At 41.0% G+C, this 19,270-nt stretch overlaps 2 protein-coding genes across 5 annotated transcripts in view; one reads left to right on the plus strand and one right to left on the minus strand.

Annotated features, from left to right (window-relative positions):
• The window catches only part of IFT140 (intraflagellar transport 140), a 97,374-nt gene that overhangs the window by 40,516 nt on the left and 37,588 nt on the right, over positions 1–19,270 (plus strand). For all 4 annotated transcript variants that reach the window (XM_054842588.1, XM_054842589.1, XM_054842587.1 and 1 more), the window contains one exon: positions 1,251–1,447. In XM_054842588.1, the coding sequence (XP_054698563.1) occupies positions 1,251–1,447 (197 nt within the window). The remainder of the gene's footprint in view (positions 1–1,250; positions 1,448–19,270) is intronic.
• TMEM204 (transmembrane protein 204) overlaps positions 1,762–19,270 on the minus strand; it is a 33,113-nt gene continuing 15,604 nt past the window's right edge. The window contains exons 2-3 of the mRNA XM_054842595.1: positions 16,627–16,782; positions 1,762–3,945 (exon numbers count right to left, since the gene is read on the minus strand). Of these exons, the coding sequence (XP_054698570.1) occupies positions 3,701–3,945; positions 16,627–16,782 (401 nt within the window). The 3' untranslated portion in view covers positions 1,762–3,700. The remainder of the gene's footprint in view (positions 3,946–16,626; positions 16,783–19,270) is intronic.

The following is a 19,270-nucleotide window of genomic DNA, read 5'->3' on the forward strand; positions in this document are numbered from 1 at the left end:
TTTCTTACTAGCAGCGGGTATAGTGCTGTGGTTTGGATTTAGTATGAGAATAATGTTGATAACACACTGATGTTTTAGTCGTTGCTAAATAATGTTTATACTAAGACAAGGAATTTTCAGCATCCCATGCTTTGCCAGTGAGGAGGTGCACAAGAAGCTGGGAGGGAGCATAGCCAGGTCAGCTGTCCCAGACTGGCCCAGGGGGTATTCCATACCCTGGGACATCGTGCTCAGCATAGAAACTGATGAAGAATGGGGCCAGGGGGTGCCGCGGCTCAGGACCTAGCTGGGCATCCGTTAGCAGGTTGTGAGCAATTGTGCCGTGCATCACTTGGTTTGTATATTCTATTATTATTATTGTTGTTGTTGTTATCATCATCATTATTATCAGCATAATCACCTTCCTTTTCTGTCCTATTAAACTGTCTTTATCTCAACCCACAAGTTTCACTTTTTTTCCCAATTATCCTCCCCATCCCACCAGGGAGGCGAGGAGTGAGCGAGCAGCTGCGTGGTGCTTAATTGCCGGCTGGGGTTAAAGCACGACAGTGATTCAGATGATCTTCCACTGTGTTTGGCTTGTAAAAGTTTCCTTGTTACACTCTAGACACATCATTTGATATTGATGATTGACTTGAATATTTTTCTGAATAATGGTGAAATTGCTTTGAGCTGCCTTTCAGTGACTGGTGAAAGTATCAGCGAAGCTCCAGAGGCTCTAGAACTGCCAGTTGTATGGGGAAGGTTTGTATCTGAGCTTTAGTATTCATAAGCTTCACATGAAGGCAAGAATAAAAGAATTGGGTCTATATAGTTAATTTTCAGAACAGCAGACTCATTTTTGAGAAGAGACTAACCTTAGAGAAATGTTTATCTGAAATCTCCAGAAATCTGTGGACTTAAAATAATAGTTGCTATTACAGTAGTAGCAATCGCAGTAGTAGTAATAATGATGATGATGATGATGATGATGACAATAATAATAGGAGGCTGCCTCTCCTGTGGTATATTACCAATCCCCAAACTATCACTGGCTTACTGTGATTGTTCGTTATGATATGCTGATCTCTTCTACGACATTCTATATCTTGGGGCATTTTCTAGGAAGTTCTGAAACATTGCAACTATTGATCATGGTCCTGCAGAAATAGAAAACTTGGGACTGTAGTGGAAATAATGTAATTAATTACACCTACAAAGGAGGAAGTTTCAACCTACTCGATACCTAAGTTGTAACGTTCTCATTTTAGCTGGGAGAAGCTGAGACAGGAGAAGCAGAGTCTGGCTCAGTAAAGGTCTCTCAGATGGTTGCGAGAAGACCCATGAGAGATTTCATTGGATTAGGAGACTGTGATAAGACTACCCGGGATGCCATGCTGAACTTCAGCTTCTATCTTACTGCTGGAGACATGGATGAGGCCTTCAAATCTATTAAGCTGATAAAAAGGTATCGTAAATATGAGTATGTATTTATTTATGGGTGCAGTTTATTTTCATTAGAAGCTTGTATGAAGTTTTGATCCTCCTAAATTCTCCTTACATTTTACCCCTCTTATTTCGTTGTCCCTTTCATTTTTAACATGATGAAATATCTTTATCTTACAGACATTTTAATGTATTCTCTGCTTATTCTTTGTCTGCAAGATGTTGCAAGCTTTGTGATTTTCTTTTTTACTAAATGGGAGAAAATGTTTCATAGCAAGCAACCTTATTCTGTGTTTGAATGGCAAAAATTTCACATTATCACTAGAAGCAAATGAACATTCACAACTTTATTTATACATCTAAAATAATCACAGTAATACTGAGTATTACAAATTTACCGACCACATAGCTGATTTTTAAATTTAAAAGTACATTATTATAATATGGATATTGCAATATTAGAAGAAATAATATAATGTCTTTTAAATATTCCAATATTTTATTTTAAAAAACCCTGCAATTAATCATAGCATATTATTTCTAGAGAAGATTTTCCAGAAGGTAATGCAGGCAAATGAATACAAATCTTAGTTGGTTTTTACAAACCTACTGCTAGAAGAAACTCTTTGTCAGCTTTATGGTATTCTACCCTGATAGTCTAGAACAATGCAGATGTTCTAGAGCATCAGTCTCTGCAGAGTGTTGCTCGCTTTGAACGTGGTGCAGAGCAGCAGTTGGGGTTGAGTTTCTTATTACATCAGAACTGAGTGCAGAACAGAACTCAAGAGCCAGCTTGATGATCACATTTTAACAAAGTGGGAAAGTATGGTGGAAATAACGATGAAGAAGAAAAGCAGTGTACTCAGCCGGGACCGACACAAACAGTCCTAAAGAATTTGTAACATTCACAGCTCACGGTCCTTGAAACCTATCAGTAACTGTGCTCAGAGTAGCATCCTTGGCGTTTTAAAACATCCCTCATTGCCTCTAGTTCCTGTATCCTACGTATTTCTGCATAATAGTTTTCGACCTGTTTTTTTTCTTCCTGAAAGTTACGTACACATGGCTTTTGTGAGCCTACATGCTTCTCAGGGTCAGGCTTATAAACATTATGCCTAATTCCAAAGCTACAAATTATTTTCATTACCACATTAAGTTACCAGGCAGGTCTTTTTTAAATCTCGTGCTTAAGTCCTGTATACATGTCTTATTCTCCAATTTGGGTGCTTGAGTGGCAGTTACTTTCTCCGGTATTCGCTGTATTACGTGCCTCTGAGCATTGCTGGGCAGAGCTGGGCGTCCTGACATAGCACTCTAACCTGAAAATGTCACAGCAAATGTTAAAGCAAGCTGGGAAGAAAAGAAATTCGTTTGGGCTGAAATATCTCTTCTTCGTAATCGTTTCCAATAATGTAAGTTAATAGTATCTGTGATTATTAGGGAGTCCAGGTAAACTTCTTCTGTAGGTATTTGCCCTCATTGTAACACTGTGTTAAGGTAAACAACGTGTATGGCCTGTTCTAGCTGCGTACCCTTTTCATTTTTAATGGCATGTCTGTTTACGTATAGGAAAAAGCCAAACCTCTGTCTCGGGTAACAAAAGAAGGTGTCTGAAAAAATGCAACTTAATTCTTCTGCATTCCCTTACTTTACAATTAGAATGGTTAGAGCTGCTTTTGCTTTTTGCTGTCTGGGCTATGCTGTGGCTGGGGAGCTGGTGTTGCAGCTAACAAGGAGTTCCTTGAAGAGGGGTCATGGAAAATCTAAAGATTCATGAAATTTAAACAGCTGTTAAAATCATCACTAATTCTATAGTGAGTTTTCTGCTTTCTCAGATTGCCTGTTAACTCCAAAGCTATTGTTATTGGTCTCCTATAGGTTTTTACATTATTATTAGGGATCAGATAACCTTATGCAGACAGAGGAAATGTGTTTGGCTGCCTCTTTTCTATATTCTCATTGCATACACTCTGTATCTGCTACAGCTGACCCTGCTGACATGTGGCTGTGATGCTCTGTCAGGATTCTGACAATCCAACATTCTGCGCTGTACAGCAGAGGGAGAGGGCAATATAATATAATATATATAAAATTATGTGTTTTATACATATGTATATAGATGGAGCCCATCCAAATAATAATTGAGGGCCTCTGCCCACAAGAGTGAGCTTTGTGATGTCTTTCAACCCTTAGTTTTAAATTATAGCATATATTTATAGAAAACAACTCCAATGCAGATCCCCTTGGAGATCTTTCCCCTTTCAAGTCCACTCTTTCAGCACGGTGACTCAACGTAGTCGTTTTCCAGGCCACGGCGAAACCGAGCGGTCAGGGTACGGCTAATGACAATGACCCGGGGTGCCATGCAGTCCTCACGCCTATGAAGGATGTTCCATATGAGAATGGCAGCTGCCAGCGTGGCCAAAAGACAGGCTCCAATGTTCAGATAGCAAGACCAAGAGAGGTTGGTGTATGGTCCGATGCGGTAGAAAGTCACCAATCCGATAACCAGAACAAAACCTGCAGGGAGAATGTGAGAATTATTTTTAATGTGTTACTCTCTTGAATTTCTGTAGCAGCAAGATGCCATAGGCCAAAAGTCACGAGTCTGTAAGGCCTTTCCATCTCTCTTACGATGTGCTGTATGTGTTCATGAAGGTGTATTTGGGCATGATGGTATATGCAAAGACTGGGTGCCTGAATGGAGTCTCAATATTAGGTTTAAATCTGTTCACTCTGATTTAAATTTCTTACTTGCACTTAGCTCTATTTGACGTTGTGGGGTTTTTTTTCCTCATCCTCTTGTCTCACACAGATGTCCTCTTTCTTATTCCCGTTGCCAACAGAAAACTGGTATATTAATGGTTATAATAATGAAATTCTTTTATTCAGAACATTCACATTTTATTCACTTACTCTGAAATTTTAAAATGTCTATTTAAGACAGGCCACTATTGTAAACTGCAAAAATGATGAATTGCTAAATATCTTACAGAAATAATTCAAAAAATGTAGAGAAGCATAAAAACAGGAAGGTGAAATAAATGGGACTTTAGGGTCCCACTTCTTCCATGCTGGAAAAAAGCGTTATGAGGCAGGAGTAATATCATGCCTCCAGAAGCTACCAAAGGCAAGGTTCCATTCCCTTCCTAACCTTAAGCACAGTAGTCGGTTCCCTAAAAGGTAAGTAATATTTGAGTAATAACACTCATTTCCATCCAGATGTCACAATGTGATTTGCAAAAAAACCTTAAAAAATATTTTCCACATTCTTTTTGGGAGATAACGCTGATAAATAATAATGTTATTTCAGAGATGGGATGGGGTGACTTTTCTAGTCATAGAATGATACAATCCCGGACTGGTTTGGGTGGGAAGGGACCTCACAGCCCATCCAGTCCCACCCCCTGCCATGGGCAGGGACACCCTCCACTAGCCCAGGTTGCCCAAAGCCCCATCCAACCTGGCCTTGAACACTGCCAGGGAGCCAGGGGCAGAGGAGTCATGCAGGAGGTCCATGTTAGAACGAGGGGCAGAATCCGTATCCCTTGACTCCTACTTTTTTATGTTACTAAGACTGCTCTTTCCCTGAAGAATGCATTGATAAGCACACGATTACTTTTCTGCCCTCTGTTTATCATATTAGGCTCTCTTCCTGTCCTTACTCTCAAATAAAACTGCTTCTCAGCTTTTTAAGAGAAGTAATTTATAGATGTGATTAGATTGCAACAAACGTATGAAGAGGCAAATATGCCTCATTAACCGAAAAAAGGTTTTCTCTTTGTTCTCCTACACACTTCCTTAACCACCACCATAACACAAGAAATATCATTGACAAAAGGGCCCCTTCGTGAAGGAAGAACAAAGGCCCATAAACAGCCAGAGGATCTCTAGATACCATCTTCCTAAGTTCATGGTCAAGGACAAGTCAAGAGCAAGTAAGTCTCAGTGGCTCCGTGCTGTTTTCTCAGTTAGCCATGCTGCTTGCAAATGCTGTTCCCACACATACATGGCGATGCTCTAAAATGATGTGACACCTGGCTCTGGTCCTTGATTCTCCATGAAATAGCACATCCTGAGTACTCTTTTTAGAAAGAAACTCGATACAACGCGTACTAGTAATGCAGTGAAGATGGAAAAGACACAAATTATATACAGATAAAAAAAATAGAGGAGGGAAATGAAATATAAATAGGAGAAAAAAAATCAATCACTAAAGTAGGTGTGACACTCTTACTATTCTGAGAGTCAATAATACGAAGGCTGAGTCCCCCTCCTAATAAAACAAGCAATGAATGAGCATTAATTCAGGAGACATCTGGAATCCTCAGCTCTCTTGTATCTACCTAGAAAGTGGTTTGTAACTCACTTGCTACACCTTCTCCTCCTGAAGTATCCCTGTGCCACAGGTGGCATGAACCAGAGAAGGTTTGAAGTGAGGCATCTCTTCCTAAGGATGTATGTGGAGGAAATAGGTTCTTACAGGAGGACTAGCTCTTTCCTGCTCTTCTGCCACTCTGCAGTAGCCTTCACTGTGAAAAAAGTCTAACGTACTCCGGATGGGTTTAAGGTGTTGAGTCACTTGTAAGGACAGCGGTTAGTAACTCCTTGATTTTGTCAGTAAGTCTAGTGGTTATTTCATGGTTCAAGCTTAGTTATAAATCAGTAAGTTTCGTATGGGAAAAATGTGGCCACATGGAACACATTGACTTAACTGAGTTGCAGAAATCACTATCTGTACAATAATTGTCCACTAGCCCTCCCAAGGTGAGTCTGCAGGTTCACTTAGGAGGCCACTTTACTGTTAGCTGAGTTGGAGATGGGATCCCAAGACAGAGATGATCATCTAGCATTACTTCAAAGTATACAGGGTTGAAAGTTGCTTCTCAACCTCTGTTCAGAAAAATACTGAGTTATGGTTGAGGTAGAAAAATTGCGAAGTTCTGCTTTAGACAAATTAAGCTTAAATCTTTTTTTTTTCCCCAGTAATCACTGTTGGGTGACACACCTTGTATCAGATTATGCATGCCTTTTAAAATCCTGGTCTCTTGAAGGCAGGCAGATGTTATCTACACCCTTGGAGTGTTGACAGCCAATCATCTGTCTTTGAAGGAGTTAATTTCTCTGTATGTTCATATGCTTGGCTCATCACCAGGTGAAAGTGGAAATGTTCTCTCCTTGTGCATTCAAAATCCTCACTGAAGTATGCTCATGTTTTTCCAGCATTCGCAGAACAATACTTTTGTCCACAAAGCCACAGTTACTTGTGCTCTTCCTTTTCTGTGATGTTCCTTGAATTGCTTTTGAATTCTCATGACTTTGGTGTTTGGTGTTATCTGGGTCTCGTATGACTTTATTTCTTTATTGTAAGCAGTGACAGCATACAAGATTGCAGCAGAGCTGGGAAACAAAACATTTCTCCCTCATTTCCAGTGTAATTCTCCAACTTCAGTTTGTCCTGAGGCACATGGTAGAGAAGAGAGGAGGAGACCAGATCCTTTATTTTGGAATACATCAGGTTTTTTATTCTCTCCTCTGAGATGGCTCAGTTCCCCACCTGTGGAACCAAGATGATAAATCTTCTTTTCTTCTGTGTTTTGTTTTGCATTTCAGAGCTTTGGGAGCAGAGCGTGCTAGCTGTAATGTGCTTACAGAGAATGTGTATCTCTACACCGTCTTTAGGTCTTATAATACAGATAAACACTGATAGTGCTTTGCTCTCCCACAGGTTGCAGGCCATTTTTTCAAAGGATGATAGATACCAATTTTCTGATAAAGGTAGGAAATTGAGAGAAAGGGAGATTGCTTGCACCTCCTGCGGCCAAGTTGTGGACCTGTTTCTTTTTCTTCTGGTTTAAAATTCACAGGAAGGGGAGTATTGAGGTACAAATCGAGAGACTCATCTTACTGATGAGTCTGGCACATGACAAAACTTTGTGTGATCAGTTTTCCTTTTCAGTTTTCCTTTCAGAGCTCTCTTCCAGTTCACATACACTTTCACAGGGAATCCAAAAAGCATTAAATAAATTAAAGCAAATCATAGAACCTTAAGCAGGGAGAACTTTGAACCTGAGCTGTGTTTGTACCAGTGACCACTTCCAGGTACCTCTAAGGGACAGTTATAAATACTACCAACAGTCCACTTTACACTATCTCACATTATTTGTTTGAGGCTCTCTGGGCAGAAGGAGCCGTGTTCAGGAATACCGGTTACATAGAGTAACCCTGACGCTATGACACGTCTTGCAGCTTAATTTCCAGTTATTGAATTGTGACTGGTGCTTTCCCACTGCAGGTTTACAGGTATTATCTCTAGCTTAGCCAAATAACGGATGATTAGCACTTCTGGTGTCTTTACTGAAAGTCAGGTCCACTTGTGCAAACCTGCGGGGAAAAACCTTTAGGGTTCCTGGTGCGTGTGAGAGCTGTACGCCCTTGGGTGTGAGATTTGCCCCATTCTTTGCTCATTTAGCCAAGGCCAGCAGCGATGGTCTGTACACATTCCTTTATGGCACAGTAGAAGTAAGTAAGCATTGTAGGAATATTTTCAATCTTTAAACTTTTTTTTCCAAATAGCTTCTAATTAAATGACTTAGTTTTTTCTTTCTTGCTTACGTATCGCTTATGGCCAATTACTGTCCTAAATGGCTGCACATCTCCATGCTAGACCGGCCACCTTCATGAGCTCCCTTCCATCCGATGGAGAAATTATCCACCAGGAAAAAGCACTAAAGCTTCCTTACAGGTCCCAAAATAAAACTATTTATGCTAGCAAGACTATTTCCCTTCGCAGGCCCTTTGCCTGAACCCTGATCAGATGAGCAGCCAGTCATGCAAGAGGCTTTCTCTCCTTTCGCAGTTCTGCCCCAGTGTCTGAGCAGGGGGGAACTGGGAGATAATGGGTTTGAGAGCTACCCGACTTGGCAGATAGCAGGAGTGAGTCACTGGAGCTCTTGACTGAAAAACATAGGATCTGTTTAGAAGACTGCTGTGGCTAGACAGGAACTGACGTTTGAGAAGAGAGAAAACCATGGCAGAAGTGGGAGAGGTGGAAGCATGGTGCTGTAGAGAGTTTTCACAATGAGTTTTACAGTTCTGCCAGTGTAAGTGAGCTCTGGAATAAAAATGTCACTGTGAACATTATTTTCCAGCATTCTTATTTCATATTAGCATGACCTGATATTGGATTTATAAACGTAGGAAATCAAGAGCAAAGGGAGAAGAAATCGTATTGATCCAAAAAGACTGAGTTTGCATAGGACAATATTTAAATTTCAATGAATGCAGCTTTTATAAAGATGGTGGTGTGTGAAAGCCCCCGAAGTTTGCTTGGAGAGATTTTGGCTGTAATAACTTAATCAAAATTAAACTTCTTGAAGCAAAGTGTTCCAGCGTGCTTCTTATGTTTTCCTTGCCCTTAGAGTGGTCTTGTTGTACACCAGCCAAGACTTGCGATGGAACGTTTAGCAGCAAGTCTGTTCTCTAAATGACTGGGCAAACACATCCAGTTCACTTCTTTCTGCCAGCCTGGCCCTTCTCCTTCAGTGGTTCCTCTTTCTTAGGGAAAGCAGATTTTTTTTTTTTTTTATTCCTCTGTTACATGGATATATGTGAGGAGTGGTGCTTCCTAGTTTGGATGAAACCTTACAAATAATTACGTGGTGATTTGGTTGCGAACCCAAGTGTACTGATGCAATAATACTCAGTTTCTGTAAGGAAAGAGAATGAAACTGAAGTTTGAATAACGTTTTATTTTTACTAACATAACTAAAGCGGAATATTTTCATTATATTGGTATCTCCCGTTTTGCTTACTGCCTTTACTATGAGTGTTATTAGCATTAGGAAATCCTTGATAACATTTTCCTTTGTTGTCTTTGAATATTGTTAAATATTCAATTAGCATATCACTTTTGTAAGAATTTAGTGTGGAACAAATGGTGCTGGAATTCTCCTCCTACTGATGGTTGTGTAATATGGGTATAACTCAGTTAATGTAAATATACCAATGCAGACTTTGGCTCTGTATTCAGAACAGTTAGAAATACACCTATAAAAATTAACCTTATATTAAGAATAGTTTCCGTCTCCACAAATAAAACCGACTGTGGTGACTTTTCAATTTTTAGATAGATATTTGTAACATTGAGCAACCATGTCTGAATTTAATTTCAGTATTCCAATAAAATACCTGTAGGGAGACAGTTGCCTTCCCAGACTATTTCCCTTAGGTAACTCTACTGAAAAGAACCAGAAAATTGCTCTACTTGCCATCAGTCTTCCAGATCTCTTAATTTACAATACAGTTTGAGAAGGGCTGCAGATGAGAAATATTTCTTTAAATTTAGTTATGAAAATATTAAACATTTTCACCTGGTTTTCATTTCTGTTTTGTAGCAGTGAAAAGACTTTTACATGCATGGCTGAATTTCCCTGAATTAATTTCGTTATGTACGTCAATCAATTTCAGATCACTTTATTGTGTATTGTCTAAAGTCTGCACAGAGGCCACATCTTTACTAAAAATCCTGATGAGATTACTTAAAGTACTTTATTTTCCCATAGAGCTGCTGTTTATCTCTAGTTGTTTCCCATCCGTAGCAAAACAAGCCTGGATGGGGGGGGCGTTTCCGTTGGGGAAGGAAACAGATAACGAATTCACTAGGAAGACTTTTGGTTGGGACGGTATTGACTGTGTGAGTGGGGGTGGGTTGGGAGAATGTTACTTTTTGAACTTACATTTCAGATCTCTATACTGAATTTCCTGTTTGACTGTCGCTGGCTGCAAGCCAACTACAGATTTTTAGCATTTTAAAAGAACTCTCATAGTCGCTTTTTTTTACTTCTGTGATAGTTTGATTTTGGGTTTGGTTTTTCTTCAGATGCTCCTTGATTCACATTCCTACTTTTTATTAGCGCATCGATAGTGCAGTCGAAGAAATCTACATGATGTTTTTTCTGGGTCAGTGGAAAGTCTGTACTGGGAGTTATAATCCTCCTCTTTACAGCTTGTCATATAGGATGATTTTTGCTGCCAGGAAGAGGGAGAAGGAGGAAAATAGAGCAGCCAGACTGTTGTTCAGAATTCACAACCCACGCTTGTGCAGCAAAACTGCAAACAGGGAGGGGAAGTTTTTCACCCCCCTTCACTATGTACCCCTTAAGCATTGACAAGGAATGATTTAGCTGCAACGAGTCACAAGCCTGAATAAGCTGCTTGTAGGAGCTCAACTGTATCAAAGTGAGACAGATTCCCAAAGTGTGATTGCTATAGGACTTATGTAAATGATTAATCAATTAACACCTTTTCCTGTGTCAGCTTGGCACAAGAGAGTGGTTACAGCGCAAGGCAAATGTGAAGCTTCTGTAATGGTTGTGTGCTCTTCGTTGGAGTACCAGCCCAAAAGCTGTAGGTCTACGGTTGCTTTGGTTTATAATGCCACAGCGACATTAGTGGCCTTTGAGTCTTCAGTTGTACATTGTTGAGTAATAAAAATTTCCTTCCAAGGATTTTGGTAGAATGTAACATCTCTTAGAATTAAACAAGTTATGGATAGCAAAGCTCCTCAGGGGTAATAAAGCCCTCTTGTCCTTCACTTCACCACTGAATTACAATGGCTGGCCACTCGTGGTGTTCTTTGAGTTGGTCAGCCCTCTTAGTCTTTAACTTGATAAGGGTGAGAGATGTAGTCAGTGTAAGGCAGTGAATTCTACTTTACGATGGTTGGAAGCCTTCAGAGAGAGATGCAGAGCACTGTTTTAACAAGTTTAGGTCTACTGACAGTGAACCCTCTTTTCTTGATTACCTTTTGGAGGTTTCCTTAGAAATGATGCCAGTCCTTGAACTGAAGGTTGAAAAGCATTCCTTATGAATTAGACATAATTCCGGTTGGGCAACTGTTTAAATAAGGATAAATGTGTAGGATTTCACACTGAAAGCCAGCCGCAAACATTGCTTGGCACCTCAGATTCAGAGGCAACTGGAGTCAACGAAAGAACCTCCTTTTGAGTGCAGTAAACTTCATTATCAGACACAGGTAGGAGCTCTGGTCAGCCTGAGCGAAAACAACTTGTGCAGAGAGAAGCAGTCATTGAGAAGCGATCCTCCTGCAAGTTTAAAAGGGGCATCTTTTGTCTTTAAGGATGAGCTGCTTCCAAGTGCTCTGTCCATCTCCGGATGCATCAAAGGGTAAGAGTTGCATAACTGTGGATCTAGCTAGGCAATTTGCAGTTTGAAATTTTTTAGGAGACATCTTCCTGTATATATAATATGCATGTTCATAAGCAATAAAGTGAGTATTTGAGCTGAAGAACTTTTCCTTTCACACGCTTCTTTCTGCATGATTTCTAGCCCTGTGTCTGTCAGAAAACACGTCCCTTATACTTGCGTATCCAAATGATATTTAGAAATATGGTAACAAATGTATTACCAGATAATCAGAATATGTGCCCTTGACATTGAAATGCTACAACAAATCGCCTGCTACTCATATCAGTATTTAGACATGAAAAATATATGCAGATCTTCTTCCTGCTGCAGTTATACTTGTTGAAGAGTTCAACACACTTCTTGTGAGCTACCACCCTTCCCAGTTTGCTGGTTCAGCTGTTCATGTGAACCATTTCAGGCAAAATAAGTGGGATAGGCTTCCATATTTTAAGATCTTTGCAAATGCAGTTCATTTTGCAGACGTGCGAAAACAAGACCACTTTTTTGTGAGGTTTGCAGTCCACAAAAAGAACATGCAAGTTTGGCACTGAGGTGAAATAAAAATGAGAAATAACGCAAACAAATCAAGCAGTCAAGTTCTCTCTTTTTGTTATGATTTTTAGGTTATTTACAGCGTCTCATTTATTTGCTTCCTTTTCAGGAAGTATTAGGTTTACAGCTCCATAGATTTCATCTTAGAACAGATCTAGCTTGAGGGTGTCATGAAGGAAAAAGGTGGAAGGAAGTAATACAGAAATCAGGATCACATTGCTATCATGAATACCTTCAGCCGTATTCTCCCATGGCTGCTTTGCCGGTCTGTTCTGCATTAAGATCTTCTGGATATCAACCAATTTAAAGTTGTAGTACCCAGAAAGAAGAGAGAAGGTAAATGGTCTAACAACTGTTTGATTTAGGTTTAGTAGCACAGAAATGAGAGTGTGCGTGAACTCAGATTTCCTGCAATGCGTTAGGGGTCTGGAGTGAAACACATCGTCAGCAGAAAAACAGAGTAGGAAAAGCTGGAATGCAATGCTTGAAATTTGAGAGGTGAGATTGCAATGTGTTTGGCTGTAAATGACGGGCTCAGTAGGAACACAAAACTTTTTAATCTTCAGGATATTATGTACTGAAGTAATTCAATGCTGAAAATGCATCGGCAGGAATATTAGTCATTATGATTCAGGTTTATTCCAGTCTTGGACTGTCAGAAACTAGGATGAGATCTAACGTAAGGGATATTTTATCCCGGACCTTCCCCATAAGAACATAAGTTTCTAACATTTCACTCTGAAGTCTCTGATAATCACCATTGTACAAGATGGGAGACTTGGCCAGACTCCCTTAAGGTCTGATCCAGTCTGGCAGGTTACTGCTTGTAGTAGTTTAATATTCTCTGAAGTGCTCTTTATTCCCTGTCCTCTTGGTATGGATTTCCCTTTCCAACTGCTCTTCTGTCAGTTCTCTTATTCATCCTATATTCAGCACATTGAGTTTGTAACTGTTCCTTGGAAAAAAACAGAAACCCCAAAACCCTCTAGAGGGAAATTTCTGAGCGTTGACACAAAATTCCACATACAACGCTGGTTCCATTTTCACCACAAGCTTTTTCCAAAGCAAACAGCTCGCTTTCCTGTTAGCTGGGAGGTGTGAGGTTGCGGAGCTTTGGAGCTGTGTGAATCCCGTTGCTGTCCCAGGAGCAATGCTGTTTCCTCTCTTCTTTCCTTCCTCTTTGCTTCCTGGGGCTTTATTTTCTGTCAAAGGTCCATCCTTTTTGAATGACCGTCAAATGCTTGTGCAGGTGGCAGAAGTGAAAAAGTGGTGGAGCCTGGAGTCATCGCAGGCTCTGGTGGGATCAGAGATGGTTGATTTGAACTTGTGATAGGGTTTGGAAGATAATACTTTTACACTTCATTTTCTACAAAAAGGACTTTTTTCAGACCACGTGAAACTGTAATGAAGCCCACACATAATGTTTTAGTAGGTAAACTCTGACTAAAAATAAGTAAGTTGTAGGTTGGCTTTGTGATTCTGAGCCATATGCTCAAGCCTTCCTCCATAATATTAGATTTCATTCTACTGGTGACCGCTGCAGCTGTCTTCAGCATTTGTTGGCATATTGCAGGATGAAAGTTAGAGATCAAACGGAAGTTGGAATTAGGGGGGACATGAATCAAGATTATTTTTTCTCAAATTACTGACAGGGTGAGCAATTGCAGAACAATTCTCTAGACCGTTTGGATTTTGAAATGGGAAAACCAGGAGGTGAGTGCTTGTGTTTTCAGTAACATATTTGAAAGTGTAATAAATACAAATTACCCAACCAGTATTCAAGAAATAGTTAATAAGATCTAAGTATTTACATTCTTAAATATTGTTTGCTCTTCTCACACAAATGATCTGTCTTGCCTAAAATACATTGGCTTCAACCCTTAAAATGAAGTAGGGGAGAGCTTCAGAGTGATTTCTCTTGGGCTGTTTTGTGTGGGCAAAATGCTTTTAAAGCAAGCAAGCTTTGTATCCACCGTTCTGATGTTTTTGCCTAATATTGCTACTTTACTTTGAAAATAGATGAGAGGTTACCATCTGGGAGTGGAGGCTCAGAGGCTGAGTATTACCTGTGGCTCATGGGATAAGGGGCGGCCACTCTCCTCCCCTTCAATGAAGACCTCTTGGTCTGCAGATGTAGCAGCAATCCTTCATCAGAGCAACAGAAATGCTGAACTTGCTCACAATTTGCACATGTGTTTTGTCTGATATCAAAGACAGTTCAGCCATAATGTATAAAATGCTGTCGCCTGGGCCCAATCTGGGGAATTTGGTGGACGGGGCTTATTTTTGTGGCCAGTTTGGGTGGCTCAACATTACAGAGCACACGCTGGGTTCTGTGAAAGAGGAAACAGCCTCTTTTGTCAGTGCAAGCTGTACTCTGAACCACCTGTCCTGTGAGCACAGGCCCTTATTACCCAGGAGGGGAGCAGTTGACGTACTGCTGCCCTGGAAAACTAGGGGGGTCTCCAAGAAGTCTATTTTATATTGGGGATAATGGCAGATATGATGACTCCTCTTTTTTCAAAAGTATATGTTCCAGAAGACTTCAGCTGGTTGTTCTGGATATCAGGAAGGAATTTGTTTAAACATAAAACTTTCATGAGGATAATGAGACGTCAAGTGAATATCGTGTTACCGACTGCAAGGCAGAAAACCATCTGATGACGGCGGAGAGCATGGCATAACTACAGAGGAGGATGGGGAAGGGGACAGGGAAAGCCACCAAAGTCATTGCGTTATTTCTGCAGACGGGAGACCTTTGATTCATATAGTCAGTGTCTGTCTGTGTAACTGTCAGGAGCTGCCAGATCCATCTCCTCACACCTTTTCAACACAGGCAGGCAGATGAACTCCTTGATTCAACAGCTTCTTCAGCCATTCTTATTAGTGTTTTGTTAATCATTCTGACTCTGGCTTTCCTCTCCTCTCCCCTCCCAGCACTGGGGATTTCAAGGTTCAGCTTGCATAACAGGTAATAGCAGGCATTTCCTTCTCCTGTGTCGGGATATCCTGGCGCCCTTCAGTCTCTCTCTGACTGTGTTTAAAACAGACTCCAGCACAGGAAAAAAAAAAAAAAGGGAAAAAAACCCCACCAGTCTAAAATTAGCAGCCTTGATAGAAGAAAGGCACACGGCTGTCCACTGTGCTGTTTGTCAATGAAACAACACATCTAAACAGGGCCAGAATGCATTTCCTCTCTGGGAAAAACAGACGTCGAGTTTTGGGGGGATGGGAGGGAGTGAGAGTAAAGCAGGCATCTCGCCGATCATCAGGGAGAACTGTCCAGAAGGTGTCCAGAGTCACACAGACCATGATGTACCTGAAGAGGCTGTAGGGAGGTCCTGTTATGGAAAGACTGTACGTCTGTCTTTTGGTAGCACTGACTGATGCTTGAGGGTCTCGCTGCACCTGGAAGCTGGATCAGATGCTTTGAGAGTAACAGAACCTCTGCAGGCTCCTCCTCCTGTTTGGATTTCAGGTTCATCGTCCTGTATTGCTGTGAGGACCACATGTAAGTGACCTAGGCTAGATTCTGATCTTGCAGCAGTGTAAACGTGAGGTCTCGGTAGGTTTATACCATTCTAAACATTCTGAGTTTTTAAATTTGAAATTCAAATTTAAAATAAAATGGTGATACTTTTATTATAACCTGTTTAAATTAATATGTTTTTAATCCCATCTTGTAAGCAGCCTGAATGTTAAACTCCATTAATGACAGTTTCATGCATGGATATTTTATAGGATTGGACTCTCGGTGTAATGAATACTGAGTGACTTGTTTTATGTAGTAAAGAAAGGCATTATTGCAAAATGTTTACAGTTTATTGCCACTGCTGTCAATATGGAATTGTGATAAAACCATTTCCTCCTTTCCTCATTCATTTCTGTATACAGTCTGTGTCCATGAGAATTACTGTGGGAATTTTATTTATAGCAGTCAGTGTTATGAATTGACTTCAGCTTTCTTTGCTAGATTGCAGACGTAGCTGTCTATCAAAATCCAGCTGATGGTCATTGAGTAAAATTCAGTTAGCCGAAAGCAAATAATGATGTTTCAGCAAGACTTCAAAAACCAGCTCAGCCATTCTGCTCTACTTTCAAACAGTTCCTTTGGTATATTTTGTCCTGCTAAATTGTGGGATTACATTGCATCCACTTTATTTCTTTCATGTTTGCCTTCCTGGTTTCATAGGAAATAATAAAGGCTTGTTTTTCGTGGTTGGCAGAAGACTCATTCTGATATATCCAAGATAAAAGCTTCTATTCATGTACTGCAGAATCTCATGGGGAGAGATTTTCAGAGACAATGAGCTTGCTATTAGATTTAGGCCTTTTTCCTATTTTTTGTCACTTGAAAGATTTGTAAAGTGAGAAACTCTTTTCCACATGGATTTAATAGAGACTAAGTATTTTTCCATGAGTAAAAACAAGTGGACTTACTGGCGAGTTGGAACACGGCAGCAATGGCCTCCTCCCACCACTGGGTATCCTGAGAAATGATAGGGAGCTCCATCAGGCCCAGGACGAAGATGAGCTGGCCAGCAGTCAGAGCAACAGTGGCGATGAGGTTACAAGCACGCATCATGTCAAACTGCACTAGGGAAACAGAAGTAAGCATAAAGTTAAAATGATAGAAAACCAGGAAAGAGAAAATCCTGGCTGAGCAGGTATGTAAAATTTGTCAGTCCATAGAAACTGATTCTCAGACATTATTATTCCTGCTCCCAGCAGTCCCTTGCTCTAACTGCGTTCCCTGTGGTCCGATTAAGAAAAGATTTTTCTTTAGGATGTGTATTGACTCTTTCCTTTAGTTACACAGCCCCCCCATAACTATTGCTTCGGTGCAAAACAATATTGTATGAAAAAAGCAGCTAATTTCCAAGGATGGCCCGCTGGAGGTGCTTGACTTTTGCCCTGTGAAGATTCTGCCTGTAATTAATAGCCAGGATTGTTTGGGGCAGGAATGGTGTTTGTTTTGCATTTGTGTGACACTGACTGAAATGGAACCTTAGGTCATAAATAGGTTTTCAAGGCCTTAAAATAATAATCATCCCAAAGACAGATCTATAACACCCTGAATTTCTTTTTCACCTAGTCCACCTAAATTGTCCTAGAAAACATCCTGTGGACTAATGCTAACATCTTCCTGGTTTAAGGGAGTGGCCTGGTTTCAGCTGGGATAGAGTTAACTTTCTTCCTAGCAGCGGGTATAGTGCTGTGTTTTGGGTTTAGGATGAGAATAGTGTTGATAGCACACTGATGTTTTGTTTAGGATGAGAATAGTGTTGATAGCACACTGATGTTTTGTTTAGGATGAGAATAGTGTTGATAGCACACTGATGTTTTTAGTTGTTGCCAATGTTTTTAGTTGTTGCTGAGCAGTCGAGGACTTTTCAGCCTCTCACACTGCCCTGCCAGTGGGAAGGCTGGGGGCACCCAAGAAACTGGGAGGGGACACGGCCAGGGCAGCTGACCCAAACTGCCCAAAGGGATATTCCATACCATATGATGTCGTGTTCTGTATGTAACTGGGGAGTGGGCTGGGAGGCAGTTTGGCTCGAGAGCTAGCTGAGCATCAGCTTCAGGTGGTGAGCAATTGCGCTGTGCATCACTTCTTTTGTAATTATTATTATTATTATTATTATTCCTTTTCTGTCCTATTAAACTGTCTTTGTCTAAACAAGTTTTACCTTTTTATTTTCTTTCCGATTCTTTCCCCCTTCCCACTGAGTGTGGGAGTGAGCGAATGGCTGCTGGCGAGGTTAAACCACGACAGGGAGCTTTTTATGGAGGATTCTTAACTTTTCCTTCTTTTAACATTTATGATGCACTGCAAAGACCCTTGTATTTCCATCTGTGTAACGAGGGAAACAGTTACAATGAAGACTTCAATGCTTGGCAGTTCTGAATGAGGTGTTATTTCGTCATTTGCATGGATAAGTAAAAAGTTACATTTAAAAAAATAAAAATTAGTTCATATATATATTAGTGGATGTTGTTGCGGGAGTCTACTATCGACCACCCAGCCAGGACAACGACACCAACGAATTATTCTATGAGGAATTAAGGGATATCTCTAGATCAACTGCCCTTGTCCTTATGAGTGATTTTAACTTCCCAGACATCAACTGGGAATATCATACAGCGGACACAAACAGGTCCAGGAAATCTCTGAAGCACGTTGAAGTTAACTTCTTGGTGCAGGTACTGAGGGAGCCGACTAGGAGAGGTGCCCTCCTAGCTTTGTAGTTTGTGGGCAAAGTGGTGATTGGTGGCTGCATTGCTCACAGTGACTACGAAGTAGTTGAGTTTCAATTTGTTGGCAATGGGAGAAAAACTGCCAGCAGAACTTCAACGCTGGATGTGAGGAGAGCAGATCTCAGGCTGCTGGAGCAGCTAGTCAGTGAGGTCCCCTGGGAATCTGCTTTTGAAGGTATTGGGGCCCATGAATGCTGGTCACTTTTTAAGAGCCATCTCTTAAGAGCGCAGGAGCAGGCAATTCCAAAGTGTTGGAAGTCATGCAAGTGGGGCAGAAGGCCGGCTTGGCTGAGCAGGGATCTTCTTCTAGAACTTAAGCAGAAAAGGAAAGCGTACGGACATCGGAAGCAAGGACAGGCGACACGGGAGGACTACAGGGATGCTGTTCGCCACTGTAGGGAGAAAATTTGTGCGGCCAAAGCGCAATTAGAGTTCAAGCCGGCCGGCACTGTGAAGGACAACAAAAGGGCTTTTTAAAATATGTTAAGAGCAAAAGGAGGACCAGAGATAAGATTAGTCTGTTACTTGATGAGTCTGGTCACCTCACAAATAGGGACATAGACAAAGCAGAGACGTTTAATGCCTTCTTTGCCCCTGTCTTTAATGCCAAGGATAGGCCCTGGGCCCCCCGGAGCCCTGTGTTGGAAGACCATGACTGGGGGGGTGATAAACTCCCAGCTGACCCTGAACTTGTTCGAGACGCTGCTCCAGCTGGATGCGCATAAATCTACGGGGCCTGATGGGATTCATCCCAGGGTACTGAAAAGAGCTGGCCGATGTCATCGCAGGAGCTCTCTCCATTATTTCCAATGGTCTTGGGGGTCTG

The sequence above is a fragment of the Grus americana genome, chromosome 15, assembly GCF_028858705.1.
Source record: "Grus americana isolate bGruAme1 chromosome 15, bGruAme1.mat, whole genome shotgun sequence".
Taxonomy (NCBI): Eukaryota; Metazoa; Chordata; class Aves; order Gruiformes; family Gruidae; genus Grus; species Grus americana.